Below are 20936 nucleotides of genomic sequence, written 5' to 3' on the forward strand. Positions count from 1 at the left end.
AAATGCCTCCAAAATTGATCTCCACAGCCATCAGCATGGATCTTACATTTTTATTTTCAGTAGATCTTACATTTTTATTTACAACAGATTTATTTAGTTGGGTTTTTTTACAGCTGTTCCAACAGTACCAAACTTGAACGAAACATCCTTTTATTTACAGTAGAAGGGCAGAGTCACAACAGGCACTGCAATCCCAGGGAATCCAGGGCTCGTGCAGCAGCCGCTGTACTTCAGGAGGGTCAGGTCACCTGCGGTTCGGGGACATCCCCAAAATTCCCAAAACGCCCAAAATCCCCAAAATGCCGAACGCGCGAAATCGCCCGTGGCCCCGCCCCTCCCGCGCGCAGCGCAGCCGCGGCCCCGCCCCGCGGCGCCTGCGCAGGAGGCGCGGCCCGTCCCGCGCTCGCCGCCGGCCGCGCAGCAGCTCCGGGGCCGGAGCGGGCCCGCGGCGGGGCGTGAGGGGGCCCGGCGGCGGGGCGTGAGGGGTCCCGGCAGCGGTGCGTGAGGGGGCCCGGCGGCGGCTCAGCAGCGGGGAGTGAGGGGGCCCGGCGGCGGCTCGGCGGCGGGGCGTGAGGGGGCCCGGCGGCGGCTCGGCAGCGGTGCGTGAGGGGGCCCGGCGGCGGCTCGGCGGCGGTGCGTGAGGGGGCTCGGCAGCGGGCCGTGAGGCGGCTGTGCGCTGGTGCGTGGGGGCGGCCCCGGCCCGCGGCAGCGCTCTGGGGCCGTCCCGGGGGCCGCCGGCCGGGCAGAGCGAGCCCCGTGAGCGAAGGCCTCGGGGGTGGCGGAGAGCCCCGGCCGGGGTGTGCCCCAGAGGAGCAGCACCCCCGGCCGGGCTCGGTTTGGGCTCCCTGAGGTGCCAGCGAGCCGGGAGCTGTGGGGGTCCAACAGCAACGAGAAGTGTTATTTATTTATTTATTTGTTTGTTTATTTATTTATTTAATTTTGCTGTATTGGGTTTGGTGTATTACGTTTGGTATATGGGTTTGGTATGTTTGTATATCCCTGGGTGCCTCCCAGGGCTGCGCTCAGACGCCCCGAGCACGCTGGAGCGCCTCGCGGGGCTCAGCCTCCCCACTCGTTGGCAGGGCAAGGATGAGTCTGTTCGGATCAACGTCCGGATTCGGTACCGGCGGTACCAGCATGTTCGGCAGCACGACAGCGGACAACCACAACCCGATGAAGGTACGTGTGTCAGCCCCCTGTGCTGCTGTGCGTGTTAATTTGGACCCACCAGCTCGTTCTGTAGAAATAGTAAGAGCTCTGTTTACAGTTTTCAAAAGTTGCTCTGTCTCCCGTCCTTCCTAGGATATTGAAGTGACATCTCCACCTGATGACAGCATATCTTGTTTAGCATTTAGTCCACCAACGCTGCCGGGTAATTTCCTCATTGCAGGATCATGGGCAAATGATGTAAGTATTCTCACTTAGACATGCAGATTAAATAAAGTTCCTTAACTGCAAAATGGGATCCTAAAAGCTTATGTAGGGCACCTGAAAACCTAACTTGTTGAAGAACTGCAAAATTTACGTCTGGTACCAAGGCATTAAGTTTAATATGATTGATAAATCATCACAAACCCAAAAATATTAAGTTATCATAACCGGGTTTTTTTTGTTTGTTTGAAGGATGAGATCTTAGCTGGCTCAGGCAGGGAGGGAAGACAAATGTGGGCATGTTTTCTAACTGTTGTGTTCTGCCCAGCTGAGGGTTCAGGGTTCTCCAGGTCAATGTGGTACTCTTGAGGTGGAGTTGAGGTTGTGGGGTTGAGTGTTGGCTCTACAGGTGAATGGAACAGAAGGAAAAAAAAAAAAAAAAAGGTTTCACTAATTCTGAAAAATCCCAGACTTTGGCTTTTATAACCATACTTTTTGTTGTATAAACTAGGGCTGGAGTCTTCAAGACAAGTCTTTTCAAGCTCCTGTTAATATGGTTTATCTGCATTTGTTTCTCCTGTTACAGGTTCGCTGCTGGGAAGTTCAGGATAATGGACAGACAATTCCAAAGGCTCAGCAGATGCACACAGGGCCTGTACTAGATGCCTGCTGGAGTGATGTATGTTGTTATTTAAAAACAAATGCACGCTTTTTTACCAGAAGTCCAAATAAAGTGGTGTGTGGTTTGCAGGCAGATGAGTGCCAGATGAAGCTGCCACCCATGGTTATTTTTGCACTGAAATTGCTGTAGATGTGTGCTGAGTGTGTCCTAGTGAGATGGGCTGGCATGGATATAAGAAGGCTAAAAGTGAGTTTAAAAGTTAGGAGTGTGTCAAAAGCTAGGTAAAGCTAGCCCCATTTGTTCTTTTGTGACATAGTAATAAATAAATTAGAATTTATGTTTCTTCTTTGTCTTGCAATCCCTGTACATGTTACATTGATGTTACACTGTTTCTAGAAGAGAAACACTTGCCACTTTTCCCTTAGAGCCCACTACTCTTATTTTATTTTTATTTTTTAGGATGGGAGTAAAGTATTTACTGCTTCTTGTGATAAAACTGCCAAAATGTGGGATCTCAACAGTAATCAAGCAATTCAGATTGCTCAAGTAAGTAAAGCCCAAAGTGCTAAATGTTTTTTTTTTTCTTTTTCTGTTTTTATTAAAAACTACCTTTCTAATTTTTATAGTTTTGTGATCGCGAAGTGCACCTGAACAGGTGATCAAAGTGATTTAAAACCCCTGTGCATTTGTTTCCTGTGTTTTACTTGAGGGAGCTCTTTCCACTGCTGCAGTGATCTCACTAAGTCACCCTGTTGCATTAGAGGGGAAAAATATTTTTAAGAAGTCATTCAATTCACTTCACAAATACCAGCTTTTTACTGCAACAATAACAGAATTACAATTTACATTCTCAAATAAGAAGTTAATGTCTATTTGTAGACTATGTAATTATGGTGACTAAAATTAGTTACCAGTTGTAATTTAAGAAGAGTTGTTCTCTTTAATGATTGCTTCTTGCATGTGTGCGTTTGTCCTTTCTTCAGCATGATGCTCCTGTGAAGACCATCCATTGGATTAAAGCACCAAATTACAGCTGTGTGATGACAGGAAGCTGGGATAAAACTTTGAAGGTATGATTTTTACCTGAAAAATTGGAGACAAAGTGTGCTAGTATTTTGTGTACAAAAATACTTATGTGAAGTGAAAATATTTTATTGAATTCTAATAATTAATGGAATAGCCTCACTTCACAGAGAGTAGCACTATTCTGACTGTAACAAGAATGAAACAGTTCCATTCTGTGTCCTGTAGTAATTTGAGGTGTATCCTGAGCTCCAGGTGTAAGTTTGTTCTCTGTCCCCATCAGTTCTGGGATACCCGTTCACCAACACCTATGATGACACTGCAGCTCCCTGAAAGATGTTACTGTGCAGATGTGGTAAGTCAGGATTTGTGGCAAACTGGTGCCAGCTGGATAACTGGGAGTAGGAAGAAGTTTTGGGGGCTCCTGTAGGACAGGATTTGAATGCTGTTAGTGTTTGATGTCTGTGTAGTACTAGAACATAATCTGATCTTCTTGATCAGGCCATGGAGAATAGGGATGAAAATAGGGATTTTTTCATACAGAACACACTTGGTGTCCTTTTAACATCACAAAATTCAGCCTGAGAATTGACCTACCCTTAGTTCTGGACAAGGTTGTAAATCACCATTGCATGTCACACTGGAAGAATCAGCTCATAATTAGAAGATTTTTGGTGTGTTTAATTTCTCAGTGGCAGGGAAAAACTGGTTGTGTTTGAAAATACGTGAATAAATGAACTTTTTTCTTTATCTGCTTTCTATTTCCCTCCCTCTCATTCCTGTAAGTTCTTCAGGGTGTTCTGCCATGCAATTAACACAAGTGTCTCTCTTACAACCTGTTTTACAACCTTATCCAGGTTCATCCTATGGCAGCTGTGGCCACTGCAGAAAGGGGTTTGATAGTTTATCAGTTAGAGAACCAACCTTCTGAATTTAGAAGAATAGAATCTCCCCTGAAGCACCAGGTAAATAATAATATTTGTATTTATACAGATCATTCACACTGTGGGCTTGACATGTATTGTAAAAACATGCAGTGTTTCAAAACCAAGTTACTTTAGCATAGCAGTGACCTCGTTTGCCAGTGATCTGTTGCTGATCTTCACAAGGATTTAGAAATTTAAATACTGTTGCCCAAATTCTCAACAGAATTTGAGCTATCACTTGACCTTGCTAGTGGTTTTGCTTTACCTTGCATTGATGACTTTGAAGTTTTGTGTCCCTGTGGAAAAGATGTCTCTGTGTAAAACTCCTTTGTATCTTTCTCAAATTCAGCATCGCTGTGTTGCTATTTTCAAAGACAAAGTGAACAAACCAACTGGCTTTGCCCTTGGGAGCATTGAAGGCAGAGTAGCTATTCATTATATCAACCCCCCAAACCCGTAAGTATTCAATAAAACATCCTCTCTCTATTGCTCAGTTCACAATGATGGAAATAAAAAGCTTTTTTAAAAAAAATTTAAAAATTTTAATTTCCTTTCCAGTGCAAAAGATAATTTCACTTTTAAATGCCATCGCTCCAATGGAACAAACACATCAGCACCTCAGGACATCTATGCTGTGAGTATCCAACATATATCATGTATACGCTGCACACTCCTCATGTAAAATTGGCTCTGAATTGTTCTCCTTCACCTTTTATCTGTCTAAAGCTGTCTTAGACACATTTAAACACTTGTCATAGTCATTCTTTAAGAAGAAAAATACTTTAAAAATTGTTATTTATATATTAAAAAAAAATTATACTCCCATAAAACCAGCATTAGATCAGACTTCCATTGAATCTGCTTGTCAACAAGTGGAGTTGACACTTGTTGATTTTGCAGATATTGAAACAATAGTTGTGTAGTGGCATTATGCATTGAATTATTAGGTACTAAGCCAAAAAAATGGTCTTTTTCTTGTTGCATTGGTGGTTTTTCTTTGGGTGTTTTTGGGTTTTCTCCAAAAAAAGTTTAAAGAATAAAGAGCTGTATCTAGTTGAAATTTAATGTATTTACTGTCACAGATTTCAGCACATCCTATGTTGAGTGTTGCCATTACCTGTTGCTAAGTGTGGTGCTGTACATGGTGTTCTGTTGGCTCTGCAGGTTAATGGGATTGCATTCCACCCTGTCCATGGTACTCTGGCCACAGTAGGGTCTGATGGGAGGTTCAGCTTTTGGGATAAAGATGCACGGACAAAGCTAAAAACCTCAGAGCAGCTGGACCAGCCAATATCTGCTTGTTGTTTCAACCACAATGGCAATATATTTGCTTATGCTTCCAGCTATGATTGGTCAAAGGTAAGAAGGATTTAGACTCATGTTCATACTTCCAGTTGACAACTAAGACTCTTCTTGAGATGTTTCTGCTGTTTTTTTACAAGTAGTAGATGAATCTTTCTGATATCTAAGAGAACTTCAAATGGCTATTTTAGCCACCTGATGAAGTTTAACAGTTAGCTTTGAATTTGTGGTGGTTCAACTCCAGCTGAACAAGCTTGCTAAATGATGCTGGTTTACAAATGTGGATGAGCAAACTGTAAATTCCCTGATTCAGAGGTTGCTATGGTTGCTCACACACATTGTGCCGTGGGCAGTGTCACAGGGCAGTGTGGCGCCCTGACAGCTTCCCACAGAGCTTGTGAAATGCACATCTCTGCTGCTTGTGCAGGCAGAAAAGCTGTGACTGTGATTATAAAAATTTACCTCACTGTTTGAATGCTCTCTATTAAATTTTCACTGCCACTTAGTAAGGATTTTGCTGGTGCTCATTTATGTATTTCTCTTCCTCACTTAACAATACAGATGCAGCAGAACCACAGCAAACCATGATCTGTGGAAAATCAATACTTCCTAATAGTTTAAGGAGGGAGAGCAGCAAGCTTGGAATGTAACTAATTGGTGCTTGGAGGATAATGTTCCTTCTGCTTATGAGTGAAATGAATGCAGAAATCACACAGATTAACTCAATTGCATGCCACAGAGAGCTAAATTTTAATTCACTGTGTTGTATTTAGTCCTCTGCCCACATTAAAATATTTGATGGTGTCAAGGCAGATGATTTCTTCAGTTCTGCTGCCATGGTACCTTTCAGATCTGCAAACCTGTATTAAGTAGTAAAATCAGTTGGTGCCAAGTATTGATCTTCCTCCCCAGAGCCATTTCTTGTTCATAGCGTTGGTAATTTCCAACTTGCATGTTGGACTTCAGTAGCTTTATTAGTGTTTACTCTCCCTGATTTGGATACTTGGGTATTAATTTGGTAATGTGTATGAAAATGATATGCAAAACAGGGTGTTTGCATCTGCAGCTGGGGAACAGAAAACTCTGCAGTTGCCTGAACTTGGGCTTCACTTTGAAAAAATGTGAACTTATGTCATTTAAAAGATAGAAAATATAAAGTGAAGCTGGGTGGCTATTCAAGGTTTAGTTTTTTCTCTGCCTTGAATGACATTGGAAAGAAATAATATTGAGTTAGGCTGCATCTGTAAAGTAGAACTTAGAGGTATGTGGTTATTTTTTTAATTAAAAATATTTTATACTTTAAAAATTAATACAAGTCTCTTAAATTTCACTTTATATGTACAGTTCTTGTAATTGCTTGTTCAAGTAAGCTGTTCCTAATCCACCACTGTGGTCCAATATCTGATCTTAAAGGTTTTAAGATTAAATAAACTAAACTAATGGAATATTCATATTCTTACATTTTAGGTAATGCTTATAGTTTTTCTTTGAAGTGAGTGAATGTAAATTATTTTTGTCTTTAGGGTCATGAATTCTATAATCCACAGAAGAAAAACTACATTTTTCTGCGAAATGCAGCAGAAGAGCTGAAGCCCAGGAATAAGAAGTAGTGAGTCTGGCTTGAACTCCTACTTGTTCTGCCCTTCCTGCCTCTGTTCTTCTGCCATTTGTGCCCTGTTGCACCATGGTTCAGTCAACTTTGGATCACAAACATTTAGCAGGATCTGTAAAAATTACAGTAAATGAATTCTGACTCGCTGGAGAACATTTTCCAAATTAGATACTCTGACATGTATAAGAAAGAGAGGCTCGTCTTGATATGACTTAACCATTCACTGTTCCACAGCAATAATGAAATTGCAGCAAAATCAACATCTGGGATGGATATTCCTACTTTGAAGTGCAGCCATTTGTATCTCTGGATTTATTTTGTTAGTATTATATTAAAATATATTAATTATCATAGTTCTGGAGAAGCTGTATAAATACTGTATTTCTTGTAAGTACTTGGAGAATCACCAGTAATTCTTCTCAAAGGAGGCTTGTTTTTTTTCTTATTAATAATTCAGGGGTTCTTTCATTGCTTTCTGGTTTTTGAAATGGAAGCATTGTCTGCTGTATGCCAGGAAGAAATGCTTTGAAAATTATTTTCCCTCCTTTTTAGATGACTAGGGAGGTATGTAGGAGGCCAAGAGCAGTGACAGAAACTCAAGACAGAAAATGGGCCCAGTGCAAACTTTAGATTTTTCTGACACTCTTGCAGTGGACGTGACTTCGGAGCAAACTGCTTTTTCTAGTTCAAAGAAGTTGCAGTGGTGCCAAGTGGTGAAATAGCTCAGAGTTCAGGAACATGAGCAAACCTTTAAAGGTTTTATTCATGACCAAACCAATGTGTGCAAAATCCCTTTGACCTAAGCTTCCTTGAAGCTGACACCTTTTAGAGGTGTAAGTTGAACATTTTAACATGGTTTTGTCCTGTAAGAGGGTGTTTAGGACTGAAAAAATACTCATTTTTGTATTAAGTAGAAAGTAGTGCTGGGAAGCTTCATCCTGATCAAAAATGCTGTGAAACAAAGTGAGTGGGTCTCTTCTTGACTTGAATCTACCACTGTTTACTTTTAACTAGCTATTTGTATACATGCCAAAGTTTTCTTTTTGAAAGTGAATGCTTATTATTCCTGTCTAACTATTGTTTGTTTGATAATGACTGAATAAAAAGGGGCTGGGGGGAGCATGTATAGAATTACATGGCATATTGTACAAATTCTCTGTAAAACTGTTATGGTTTAATGCTGGTGGTTACGGATTCATGCTGAGTTTCAAATAAAATTTTTATTAAATGCTTTTTTATATTCAGAAGTTCTGTTATAATAATGTGGGCAAGGCAATGTGCTTCATGTTTCAAAGCAGCTTTTTGGTCTTTCACTGTAATTCAGGGACATTTGCTGTAAATCAGCTCCTTTTCCTCCAGCTGCTTAAGCTGAGAATCCAGCGCATTTTCCAACTTCTGTTCCACTCCCAATGATTTCTGTGGGTTTGCCTCAAAAGAATTGGGAGAACTGGTGTGAAGGGCCTTTTGTTTTCAGAGGAATCCAGATCATTGCTATTTCAGCAGCCAACACCTGACATGGTGAGTACAAATGACTCACAGACTCTTCAGATTCCCTCCAGCCCACTGTCTTTTCTCTCCAGACTCTTCCCTGTGTTCATCAGTTTTTGCTGGATGGTGTTTCTTGTTTGGTTAGAGGAAAATCCTTTAAATACACCGAGCTCTGCTTTGTTAAGGGATTATCTTTTTCTGTTTTATTTCTCAAGATAATTTGGATTTTTTTCCTGCTATCTCTATGTTTTACATAGTTCTAGATTTCACATTCATGTACAATTTGTTGTGTTTAAGGTAGGAAAGAGTTCCCAGCACTTAAATCAGTAGCTGATTATTTGCTCAAACATTTCTTTGGTTTCTGTTGATTTTTTGCCTAAGGTTGTGATTGTTATGCAGCAATCTTTGGTGGTTAGCACATTTTTCCAGACTTCTCAGTCAACTGAATGCCACCAAGCAACTGCAGGCTCAAGATCAGCTGTAAGTGATCACTGAAGTGTGCAGATCTCCCACTGGAGTAAAGAGGGAAGAATGGAATGTGTCATTGTTTCCTGCTTTAAAAAAATCTCGTTTTGCTTAAATACCTAACAATGTGAATGAGTGAGAGAGAACAGATGAGTTCAGCAGGTACATTTCTCTGGGATCCAGTGGAGCTGCACCTGCTTCAGCAGCCACTGAGGCCAGCACTGGTGAGTCTGGTTTCAGAACTCATTATGTGTTAATATGTTGAGTACTTACTCTGCTGGACTGAATTTCTTTGTCAGTGAGGCTTCAGAATTATTTAATCATCACTTGCTACTTGTTCAGACTAATTTTAGAAGGACATAGTTTCCATTATGTTGCTGTGCACATTAGATGTGTTCAGCTGGGAGAAGAGTCAGGCTTTGAACTGAGTTGTTTTCCATTACCCAAGTTAACAGAACACATTGGCAATTTGCTCTTCCCCTGGTGCTATTGTGAGGTTCTGTTGTAAAGTACACACAGCTGTATCCCTTCAAGTATCAAAAATGAGAGTTTATTCACGACCTTTAAAGTGTTAGTGCATTTCTGGAAATGTATTCTTGCTATTCTATGGCAGTTACCTGTCCAAAAAAACTGAGTGAAGAATGCAAGATTCTAACGTACACAAAGCTAATGGTAGGAATGCTTGATTTATAAAATAACACTAGTTTCCTGAAAGTTTGCTGTCAATGTGTTTTATTGCAGGCAAATAATCTTTGGCATAAGGCCCAGTTAAACCCCACAAAATGGGAACATTTTACATTTTCAGATGAGTTTCCTGCTGCTGCTCTCACGTGTCAGTGGTTTTGCACATTGGTTTAATGAAATGTATTTCAGAAAACTAAATAATTGGCAAAGTTTGTCTGCTAAAGCCTTTCACAGCTGAAACAAGACATGTTTGCACAATGGCAGGCAGGCAGAGTATTGATTTACCATCTGCCACAGGAAATGCAACCCTGAATTGGTGAGTACTCCAGTTTCGCTCCTAGGCCAGAAAAACTGGTCACTGAGCTGTTCTGCAAAGAGGTGTGGGTTGGAGATCCAGGTGGGATTAGGTGTACGTGGGATATTTCAGTAACACTATTGCTTTGGCCTGGCTCAGTTTAATGGTGAAGGGCTGTTTGCAGATGAGGTGTCTGGGCAGCTGCCCACAATAAGGAACTGTGTCAGATCACTGTCATGAGGTTTTACACTCTCCAGCCTTTGAAATGATAGAAACCTCTGATTTCCAATTTGTTTCCTTTTTGCAGAGATGAACCTGAGCAAAATGAAATGACTGTTAATTTTTAAGTCTCCAGACTGGCTTTTTAAGTGCCATTTGCAGTCCTTTGGGTAAGACTGATTTATTTCACAGAACTCTGGTGCAGATTCCCTGTGTAAAGGATTTGCCCTGGGTTACTGAGCTTTACCAGCCAGGTGATGATCATCATCTGGAGCTGCAGCACACAATAATGCCTGGAACAAATTCAGGACAGGAACGATTCCCCAGCAACTTTCTCCACCCTGGCAGCTGCAGGATGCACAGAATGCAGGAGTTTGAAGCCGTTGCTGCAACTCTGCTGTGGTGCCAGGCGATGGCAGTGCTGATGGCTCCTGAGCAGAGCTTTCTCTGCAGCCGGGGCTGAGCGCGCCTGGGGCTCTGCGTGGGGCTGGAGTGCTGCTGGAATGCAAGGTACTGTTATTTGTAAAAGCAAGTCATCCCAAAATACTCAGAAGAAGATGGAAATAATTTCCATTTTTGAGCTTTTCAGGAGTGTATCTGGTATCCATACACATAAACCAAGTCTCTAGAGCTATGCAATGCTCTTTCAGCTGCTCAGTGAGACATCTGACCAAGCAGGTAATGGATTTGTTCCCCTTCTCTCACTATCAGGCCCTGAAGGTCCTCTGAACCAAGTCAACCAAACAAGTTTCTTCTTCCCCTGGCTGCTGGCCTCACAATTCCTGGGCTCCAGGCCCATTCTTCCCTTCCTTGCTGGCCTTGAAGGTCCCAGGCTCCCAGCCAGCCCAGTGCTGCTGCTGTAAAATTATGGAGTTAGAAATCCTCAGGGGAGAGCTGGAACCCAAACTGTTGCTGGGCAATGACCTGTGACCCCTCATAGCCACAGGTGCCTCCACTGTCCTCTGCTTCCTCAGGACTGAGTGGCTCATTCTGTGACATGATTTCCAAGTCTGTGTGATTGATTTACTAAACCATGTGTTAGGATTCTCAGACTTGCAGAGGATTCAGGCTATTAAAAAATTATAAATTCTGTATTGTGCTATTTACAGATTGTACCATATTGATGCTACTTGTAGAAATCCTGTGCCATACTAATCATAAATTCTGTGCTATGCTAATTTGAATATCCTGCTGAATATCCTGGATTGTAACTACAACTTAGTGCTGTCTTTATTTTGCCAGAGATCCCTAAAATAACCCATCCGTCCCCTTAGTATCAGGTGTAACAGGTGTAATTCCAAGTGGAAAAACCCAGGAATATTTCCACTGACAGAATGTTGTCTTTGCATACCTTGGGCTGTGGGTTGGAGTTGGTAAAACTGCATTTCATCCTGCAACTGGTGTTTAGACAGCTGGAAGCCATCTCTTTGCATTTCCAGGTAAGCTTAGCTTTATATACAGCACTGCAGAGCCCATCCTTTTCTCAGCAACAGCACAGCCATTCCATGAGAGGAATCTGCTGCTGTTCTTCCCTTGCCAGGGCAGAATAAATGGAGCAACAGCAGCTGGCTGGCTGTGCTGCTCCCGGCAGACGTGCTGGGACTGCCACTGTGTTCTGTGTGCTCCCAAGAATCAGCAGCAGGGGACAAGCCCATGTCAGCAGAGCCTCTGGAGTGGCATCAGCTGCAAGCAGTGTGAGCTGAGAGTGGCACTGATGCACAGCCCCAGGGACGTCCCACTTGATGCAGAATGGGACCTGAATGGCCAAACTGATCTCACTCCTTCCTCGGGGGCAAAGCAAACTTCCAGGTGTTTGCACCATTTACCTGCTTCTGAAATGGGGATGGTGCTACACCTGGTACAAGTAATTCACATTTTTAGGTCTTGGTTGCAAGGTAACATGAGACTGAGGCAGCACCACAAAGGGGAGCATGTGCCTTGGGAACACTCCTGCATGGACAGAGTAATTCCAAATGTTTGTGTTGCATCAGTTCTGCAAATGCTTTTTGTTACAGTGCATAAAAGATACAATACCTGCCAGCATTAGCTGTGTAAAGAGAGACTGTTTTCTTCTGTTGACTAATTATGCAGTGAATATATTCAGTTTGAAGGGACACTTCAATAATTCAGCAGGCATGTGCCAGGTAATACAGGAGCTTTTGTCTTACTGGTGGCACAGATCTCAAATCGTGTGTAACCCAATCCCTGGCTTTATGTTTTCAAGGAAGTGTTTGGTATAGCTCCTGTATCAAGTGCCACTGAAAAGCAGGCCTAGATAAGAGATGAAGGTAATGCTCTTCCCTGGGTATAGGGAAAGTTTACCCTTTGCTGCCCAGGGTGTCTTGCAGGCAGGAAGTGCTTTATAGTGTGAGCTGTGGATGTGCTGGCATCCAACGAGTTTGTTGCAGGAATGGGAAAATGCTGCAAACTGCATGTTAAATACCCAGGTCAGCTAAGCCTGTCCTCAGGGGTGTATTAACAAATGCTTTGTAGTTTGACAGGGAATGCTCTCTGTCACTCATGTTTATTAAATGCAGATTTTTGATTTGCTGGAGCAGACAAGGAGAGGGGTAATGTTCAGTTCCTGGAAACGCTGGGAAATAAAACTCAAGTAACAGATTTTCTTCAGCCCTTCCCAAGGTACTTCCTCACAGTTGTGCCATCTCCCAGAAAGGTGTAAGCTCAAATGTCCTTTTCTGACCCACTGCCAACTGCTTCAATCACCTCCCTTCCCTTGCCTATAAAATGCAGCTCACTACTGATCTGACAGCAAAGGGAGATCCATTGTGTTTAGAATATGCCATGAGTATTGCAGTCAGTAAAGGGCAGAGATAATGCACTAGCTCAAACTATTCTCAAATGACTAAACTGGAGTTCAAATACAATCTTTACAACCTTTTTTTCCTTTGGAAGGACAGCTGTCTGCCATGCTCCTGCTGTAACAGTGGGATTTATATGGAGTCGGGTATCACTTACTGACAGGTAATTGCTTTCTGCAGATACCTGACTCTTTTCCTTGGAGGTCTCCCTTTCCTAAGTAATGTTCATTCTTGGTCTGTAGCAGCAGGGTTGCAGACAGCATTTGGTTGTTTAGGCATTAATGTTTAATTTGCAGAGCAGTATCTATATAATTGTAAAGAAGAATGTCTATATTTGTGGAACATTGTCAGGCCTCAAATACAAGTATGTAGCGTTTCAGAAACACTTTAACTGGGCTGGAATCGCTTTGCAAAAAAAACACAGAAAGTCCATTTCAAAAGAACAGCTTAGCAAAACCTTGTCATTGAACCCTTGTAGCTTTTGTTCAGCCCTTGGCTGCGTGATGCAGTGGGAGCCATTCTGCAGCACTGACCTGTGTCTGTCACAATGGCTGAGCTCATCCAGTTCATCATCTGGGCAACTTTCTTTGGTGGTCCTGCAAACAGCAGCAGGGAGACGAGAGAGAGGATGATTTAATTCCCCAAACTGTTCTGAACGTGGCTTGGCCCAGGGTAACATTTCCCACTAGTGACCTACTTGCTACTTAACAGGGATGGTGCTGTCACAGCCACATTTCTGGTAAGGAAACAGAGGAGTGGTTTTTCTTCCTGTAGGCTGATGAAAATGTCCTTTGAGGTAAGACTGGCCCTGGCACCGCAGGGCTGGCAAAAGGAAAACCATATTCCAAGCAGCAGAATGGATTCCCTCATTTAGTACTGAGCCACACACTTCATTCAGGAGCTTGACTTCAGAATACAATCAGCCCATCTGCCAGCCTTTTTGTCTTCCTGAGAATGCAAAACCTGCCCTCTTTATTACCTTGGACCTTTCCCTATGTGCTTCCCCACTAACTAAAGGCATGATGGGCACTAATTGGGCCGTGTGATTTAGCAGTGGCCTGCCTTTGTTTCTCTTGTCATGTTCAGCTGATGTCATTGTCCCGTTGCAGTGCTGGGGACATCGTGTTGCTGCCTGTTGAGCTGTTGATGATTTTCCCCATCAGGAATCACTGCTCCAGCAGACTGGATGTGGATGTTGGACTGCCAGGAGCCAGTGGCATTGCCCAAGTGAATTTTGACTCTCCAGTCAGTGATTATGCTGCCCTGTTGTGGCACCATCATAAGTGATTCTTTTTGTAAAAGGCCCATTTTGGACTTTTTGAGATCATGCAGAAGCTGGAATCATCCTGCCCAGATTTCAGTGCAGGTAACCATTTTTCTTTTTAAATATCTTTCCAGGCTCCATGGAAAAAGCTTCTGTATCCAGTGCTGATATGTTGGTTTGTTGTCTTGACATTCCAATTGTGTTTATATCCTGTTCAGAGCCACTGCAACCAACCTTTGCTGCCTTGTGTTTAAATAGAGTAGACATGGTAACTAGAAGGCTCTAAGAGTTTCAAACAAAACCTTTAAGGAAGGTTAATTGCCATGCTAATATTTTTTATTTTTGTGTATGTTCTTCTGCGCCTGGCCAGGTTCATCGTGGCCATTAAATACTTTGTAGAAGTATCACAACTGAAAAAGTGATACCAGAATAGATGGATCATTTATCTCATTGGATGTGATGTGACAGAAGAGTCTGGATTAGTAAGGACTAAAATACAGCAACCTGGGGAAAAGGAGCATGAGGTTAAGGAGGGGATCCATGGGTGAGACCTGGCTGTGCTCACCTGTGGGGAGTGGGATAGAAATTGGGTCTGCCCCAATGCTATGGATGAGTTCCAGCTCTGGAGCCACTTGTTTTTTGCTTTTAAAAATATCTGTTGTGTCCATACAGCTGTGCTCTACATCCCAGAGCTGAGAAATCTTGTTTAATGTTCTTCTGTGTCCTGACTGTTCCCTGGTTGGAGTGGGTGGACAGCTCCTGCTCAGTTTGTGCTACCAGTGTCACATGCACTCCCATGAAAAGGTCATGAGATGTGGCCCTGGCAGATTTGGCAGAGATTGTTAGAAGCCTTCTGGCATTTTCTTTTTTTAAATCAGAAAATACCACTTAGTTTTAACATAACTCCACAAATATTTGAAAAAAAGATAATTATTAATGCTGTTTCAAAAGGCCTTACTTTTTCTGCTTCCTTCCTTTAAAGAATATTAAGTGATTTCATCTTCATTTTAAAATGTAGTTTTATGGTTTTCAAACTTCAAAAGTATGATGTTACAATTAATATTTTCCCAAAGTACAGCATAAAATTGAAATAGCAAAAATATTTGTTTAACTATTTTGAGATGGAGTTTGGATGTTTGACTCAAATGGAATGTTTTTTTCTAAAAAACTTTTTGAGGGAGGGAAACCCTTCTGCTGATTAAATCCCAGCCTAAGAGAGATGGGACAATATTTCCATTAAAGAGAGACAGAATTTCTGTGCAGGAACTCAGGGAAGGAACAGTATCTTTATTGGAGGTGGTGTTTAGCAGGTGATAACAAGTGGTTTCTTCTCCTTATCCTCTCCCTTCTCCCAGTGCCCTGCCTCGCAGATCTGGGGATACTTGAGCCAGTTCCTGAGAGACTTTTCCCCCATGACATCACCAAAGGCAAAGGTGGAGAAATAGGCAGTATTTTGGCCTACATATTTATTGTTCTGCTGGGATGTAGATGCTGTCATAGCAGGAAAATGTTTTCTGGATCTATCTCACAGCTCCTGCTCCCCAGTGCTTACTGCCAATGGAGGACTTGTGGTAGAAAATCTGTCCCAGAAACCACCATCAGTTGTTTGCTTTGCCCTCTTCCTTTTCTGCTTCTAACCCTTTATCATCCTTTTCATGCCCTCTATGAAGTAAAGAAGAAACTAAAATCAGCTAGTGAAGGATTTCCTGGATTGGTTGCATCATTTAGCTGCAATATGAACATCTGCACTTTCCATTAGTCATTCTCCAAGAGGTCAAAGAGAGACCATCCCCAAGGTCACAGGAAAGGCAAGGGTTACCATTGCTCTAGGCCAAGACATTACAATAGTGATGATGACAAAACTATTTGGCAGAGATGCCAGCAATGCCAGCAAACAAGCCACCATCCTACCAAGGACAGTATTTTGATTGCCCAGAAAGCCAGCCCAGCTCCCTGCTGTCACACTGTGACAATCCCCAGCTGGCAGGCCCAGGCTGCAGCCCCAGGCCAGTGTCATTCCAGCTCCCCAGAGTGTTTTGCCAGGACTGAGGAGAGCCTCTACACACAGCTCCCAGGAGCTGTACCTGGATAAACAGTGAACTGGTGATGGTGGAGGAAAAATTCCCCAAGGGCAGAGTAAAAAGCACCAAGAAATATAGGTGTGACCACTCAGGGTGGCTGCAGCACATCTTCACCACTGAAGGGACACCACCACAGGGTCCACTGAAGCACCTTTCCTTGCTGACCTAGTCCTTCCTGGTCCCAAACAGGGTCCCAAACATCCTTTCCCTGACACACATGGCTGACACAAGGGCATGTGGAAGGACAAGTGCCCAGCTGTGCTCTGAGAAACTCCTGGGAAACGGAGATGGTGGCACAAAGAGCACAGCACAAGATTCCTGAATATGAGACATTCTCTGGGCTGGCAGTTGCAGAAGTATGAGCAATGTGATGGCACAGCCTCTTAGTTTCCTTGGCCATTCTTTATGCCTTTATTTTCATCTAGACTTATATCCAAGGCTTGTAGTGCACTTCCTGTGGCAGGAGCCTCCAAGCAGTTAAGAGGTCTGCAATGTCTCCTCCAAGCCTCTTCTTTTTCAGGAATCTTACTTGCAATTACCATGATTCTATTTGTCTTTTGTCATGGCACAGATGTGCAATTTTCATTTTGTGAAGGGATATCAAATGGGAGGGCAGGAAAGTTCGGGGAAGTAGAATTAAGTAGAATTAGATTTTTAATGACATTTCCTTTAGCCATTAGAGTGTGGCTAATGCTTTATATGCTTGTGGTCCAGTAGAATTGAGCGAGGGGTCCCATTTGTTGTTGTCTCAGTCCCAGAGCTACCAACATCTGTATCTATGGGTTTTCTTTAATGCAGGTTACTGGAACATTAAGCCTGATCACTCTAGATGCCCAGCAGAGCTAGCGGTCTGCTTGTGTGTAACAAGTGTAGCCAGCAAAAGGAAACAGAGTTCACTCAGCATGCCCAGCTCTGGATTACTCAGAAGAGGAAATAGTCCTACTGGAGGATTCCTACAGAAACCAAAGCCAAAAAGCAGTCCTGACTGGGAACCTCCTCTGCTCAACTATTTTGTTACAAGTGGCCCAAAGAAGAATGACTTTCATTTTTCAATTCTTGTTGCAGCAGCAGCTCTGGGTTAAGCAATTGTTATGGTGTGCTCAGGGCATCAAACCAAAAAAATCTGAGAGAGAAGGCCCAGATGCAGAATTCCCTGCAATAACCTAAGCCAAATGCCACTGAATGCAGCTCCCTCAAGATCTCCCTGCTCACAGCCTCGCTGGTGGCCAGCATCCAGACTGAGCATTAGTAAAACCAACAAACCAAACAGTTCCCACAGTAAGTCCCTTGCTCTCCAGTTAACTTGTTTAACTGTGGAGCTTCTAAGGGGGATGTTTCATCTGCTGTTGTTGCAATAAGCGGGTATCCATGGCAAAACCCAAGGGTGCTGCCCTACAGCAATGAAGTCTTGGCTAAGAAGCAGCAGAAACTGGAAAAGGTCAGAGCTCCACAGTAGCCCTGCTCCATTTTAAAAATAAAGCCCATCAGTTTGCTAAGAAATGAGGCAGGTCCTTCAGTGGCTTGCAGATCAGACCTGGGGTGTCTCAAATCAATTTTCTCAAAGACACCAGGGAAGAAAGGAAAATGCTCAGACAAGTGTACAAGGAGAGCACCACTACCAAGGGAGGGACAAGAACAGAAGGGACTTTGGGGCTTTGCAGAGGCCAAGGAACAAGGAACATTTTCCCTGCTGCTCTGTCCTGTTCTTGCTCCCAAAGGTATAATTTCCTGCTATCATTTAGGCAGGGACCATTTCTATATGGTTCTGTACCTGCATAGTCTTACAGTGCCACCTTCTCTAGGATTGTCAGTGGAATCCAGCACATTGGTTTGGTGATCTGTAGCTGTTCCATTCCACCTCTTGGATAACACTGCTGAAGTCCACCAGAAGGAGCCTTTGTGTATCAATTCTGCATAAACCTCGAGGACTGTATTAACATGTAAGTAAAAACCCAGTGAGTTTCTTAATGGTGTTGAATTATCATAAAATTAATCTTCCCAATCTGAATGAGAATAGGATGCTTTGGATTTGCAATACAAATTCTGTACATTAAAGATAGGGATGGTTGTACACCCACTGGAAACGATGACTTTTCTCCCAGCCTCCTCTGTGTAGTTTTATTTCTTAACAACAAAGGACTAAATGCACCCCTACAATGGCTTATATCAGGTTCTCCTTCTTGCTTGCAGTCTGCCCTTGGATTTGTGCTAAGCAATGTCCTGTCTTCACCAAGGCAGCTTCATACTTTGATATGTGCTTGCCTTTACAGGAGCTATCTTTGAGATAACTCAAAGTTGAAATATATTCTTCTCTTCTCAGGTACTCCTATTGTTGCAATAAAAGCATGGGGAGGTGTCAGCAAACTAGCTCTGCCAAGCTCCTTCAGCTTTGATCTGATGGCTGGATTTTATCTGTAGGTGTTTTGAGGAGGATGAGTGCTTTCCACAAGAACGAGGCAGAAAAAATAAAAGTAAACCAATTAACTTCCATAAAGTTATCCTTACTCACTTTCTCTTCCCTTTCCTGCTGTGTTTGTGGTAACAGCTCATTAGAGCCTGTGTTTGCAATAGCTGCACCATGAGACAGGAGATTTCATTTCCCCTCCTGCTTTCCAGGATGTGGCAGAACCGAGGCTGCCTCCCCTGGTGCTACCAGGGGGTTTGTGCTGCTCCCTGAGCACAGGTTTAGCCTTAACTCCTTTCTTTTTCTGGTCTGCCTGTAAAAAACTCCTGTTCCTGCCTCGGGGGAAGAAGAGGAGCTGGGATTTCTCCCTAGGGGGCTCATGTTTGAAGAAGAAAAAAGCCTGTGCTGTTTTTTCCCCCAGACAAGCATAAGCATGGAGAGCAGAGATGTTGCTGGTGTCTCTGGAGAACTTTGCCAGCCCTGCCTGCCCTGCAGAGGAGCCGGAGTCTGCTTGGATGATTTGAATCCTTGCCATCATTTGGAGCAGAATGAAGCTCTGTAAAAGGACAGTGACTGAATGCCAACTGGGCTGTCATTAGCTCGGGCAGCCCAGGAAGCAGCTGATGTGCAGTTTGTGGGGAAGTCATGCAGACAGAAGGGGTGACTCGGGGATGGAGAGGCCCCAGCCCCTGGCTGCAGTCTGACTCCGAAGGTGTGTTCCAGGCTTGCTGTTTGGATGGACCAGGCTCCATGGACCATCCATTTGCTGTCAATTTTTCAGTGATCTTGGGTGCTGCTGGCCCAGCTCCATCTTTCTTCCACAGTAATCAAAGGGAAATGCACCCTAGTCTTGAAGTCTGGTGGTTCAGGACTGAAAAGCTTAATGGCTTTCCTTGGCTTTTTTTTTTTTTTTCTTCCCTCTCTCTTTTATGAAGCATAGGGTGTTTAGAACTATGGAAGTGGTGCAAGAAAAATATTAATGAATAACTATGGAGTGCAGACATTAATGCATTCCTTTCTCTTGAAATAACTGGCTTTTCTCTGTGGGGTCTGTAACAAAAAAAAAAAGTGTCTGCAGAGTCTGAACCTGCTGCATAGAAGCCAAAGTAGATGACGATTTTGTTTTTTTCCTAAAATGTTATATCTGCATTTATCATGTTGCAAAAAATCTCTTTCTCTGAGAAATGATAAACCTAAGGCAGGGTAAACCTGCCTGTTAAACCTAACAGGGGCAGTTCTTGAGATTCTGGATGATGGGAAGTATGAACAAATAATGATTTTTGGGATCCTCTCCCACACCCCAAACTCCAACTGATGCTTGAGAGGAGGAATGAAAGCATTGCAAGCACCCCACCATTGGAGATCCCCAGTACCAAGTAGCTTTTCAGCTTTTGTTTTCCTGCAGTTATGGACCAAGGGATACACGCAGCAAATATAGGGTTGTGCTATAGTAACAATTCTCCCAGGTTTGAATCGCAGCTCTGGGCAGAAACCTGCAGGTCAGGTCGAAGGCAGTGACATTTTAGGAGCTGCCTTTCCTTTCATGAAGCAAAATGCAAAAGGACAGTGGAGAACCCCACTGCTGACTACCAGTGGAAATGGCAGCGGTGCACAGAGAGAGGCTGCACAGGTACATATCCAGCTGCCCAGTGGAGAAGCAGAAGGCTTCAGAACTTGCTTGAGAAAGATAGTGCTGAACCTTTGTTCACCCCTTGACCCCCTCCCTGGCTGGGTCTCCTTAGCGATCCGGTTCAACACCACCCCTGTCTTCCACCGCGCCTTCGCCACCCTGCGTGCCACAAAGGCTGCCAGCTGCCGGGCGGCTTTGTCGCCGTGCCCGAGGCTGCCAGGGACCAAGCCCTCGCCGTTGCCATGGTTGTGCAATAGCGGCGGGCCGGGCGCGGGACAGCCGCCGCACAGGCGGGATCTTTGGCGGGCTGCTGCCCGGGAGCCGCCGGGGCTTGCGGCGTGCCCGGGGCCCGCTCCGAGCCCAGGCGGCGGGGACCGCGGAGCGTGCGGCGGGCCGGGTCCGAGTGCGGGCCGGGTCCGTGTGCGGGTCGGATCTGTGTGCGGGCCGGGGTCCGAGTGCGGGCCGGGTCCGAGTGCGGGTCAGGATCCGAGTGCGGGCCGGGTCCGTGTGCGGGCCGGGTCCGAGTGCGGGCCGGGTCTGTGTGCGGGTCAGGATCCGTGTGCGGGTCAGGATCCGTGTGCGGGTCGGATCCGTGTGCGGGCCGGGTCCGAGTGCGGGTCAGGATCCGAGTGCGGGCCGGGTCCGTGTGCGGGTCAGGATCCCTGTGCGGGCCGGGTCCGAGTGCGGGTCAGGATCCGAGTGCGGGCCGGGTCTGTGTGCGGGTCAGGATC

General features: G+C 44.2%; 1 protein-coding gene and 1 long non-coding RNA gene across 5 annotated transcripts; both read left to right on the forward strand.

The window, feature by feature from the left end:
* Positions 1-478: 478 nt before the first annotated feature.
* Positions 479-8088, forward strand: RAE1 (ribonucleic acid export 1). 4 transcript variants are annotated; one of them, XM_021553563.1, is made up of 12 exons: positions 479-497; positions 1083-1179; positions 1303-1407; positions 1958-2050; positions 2453-2539; positions 2977-3063; positions 3300-3371; positions 3874-3981; positions 4292-4398; positions 4501-4576; positions 5107-5301; positions 6768-8088. In XM_021553563.1, exons 2-12 carry the CDS (start codon positions 1090-1092, stop codon positions 6852-6854), a joined length of 1107 nt encoding a protein of 368 aa, XP_021409238.1. In that variant the 5' UTR covers positions 479-497; positions 1083-1089; the 3' UTR covers positions 6855-8088. The 4 variants fall into 4 exon arrangements, with proteins under 4 accessions (XP_021409238.1, XP_021409236.1, XP_021409237.1 ...); XM_021553561.2 differs by lacking the exon at positions 479-497 and adding an exon at positions 503-599; XM_021553562.1 differs by lacking the exon at positions 479-497 and adding an exon at positions 615-633.
* Positions 8089-17992: 9904 nt separating this feature from the next.
* LOC116184373 (uncharacterized) lies at positions 17993-18669 on the forward strand. Its single transcript, XR_004149144.1, has 2 exons — positions 17993-18111; positions 18492-18669. It is a non-coding gene; the product is annotated as an uncharacterized LOC116184373 (long non-coding RNA).
* Positions 18670-20936: the final 2267 nt, after the last annotated feature.

Source organism: Lonchura striata, chromosome 17, assembly GCF_046129695.1.
Source record: "Lonchura striata isolate bLonStr1 chromosome 17, bLonStr1.mat, whole genome shotgun sequence".
Taxonomy (NCBI): Eukaryota; Metazoa; Chordata; class Aves; order Passeriformes; family Estrildidae; genus Lonchura; species Lonchura striata.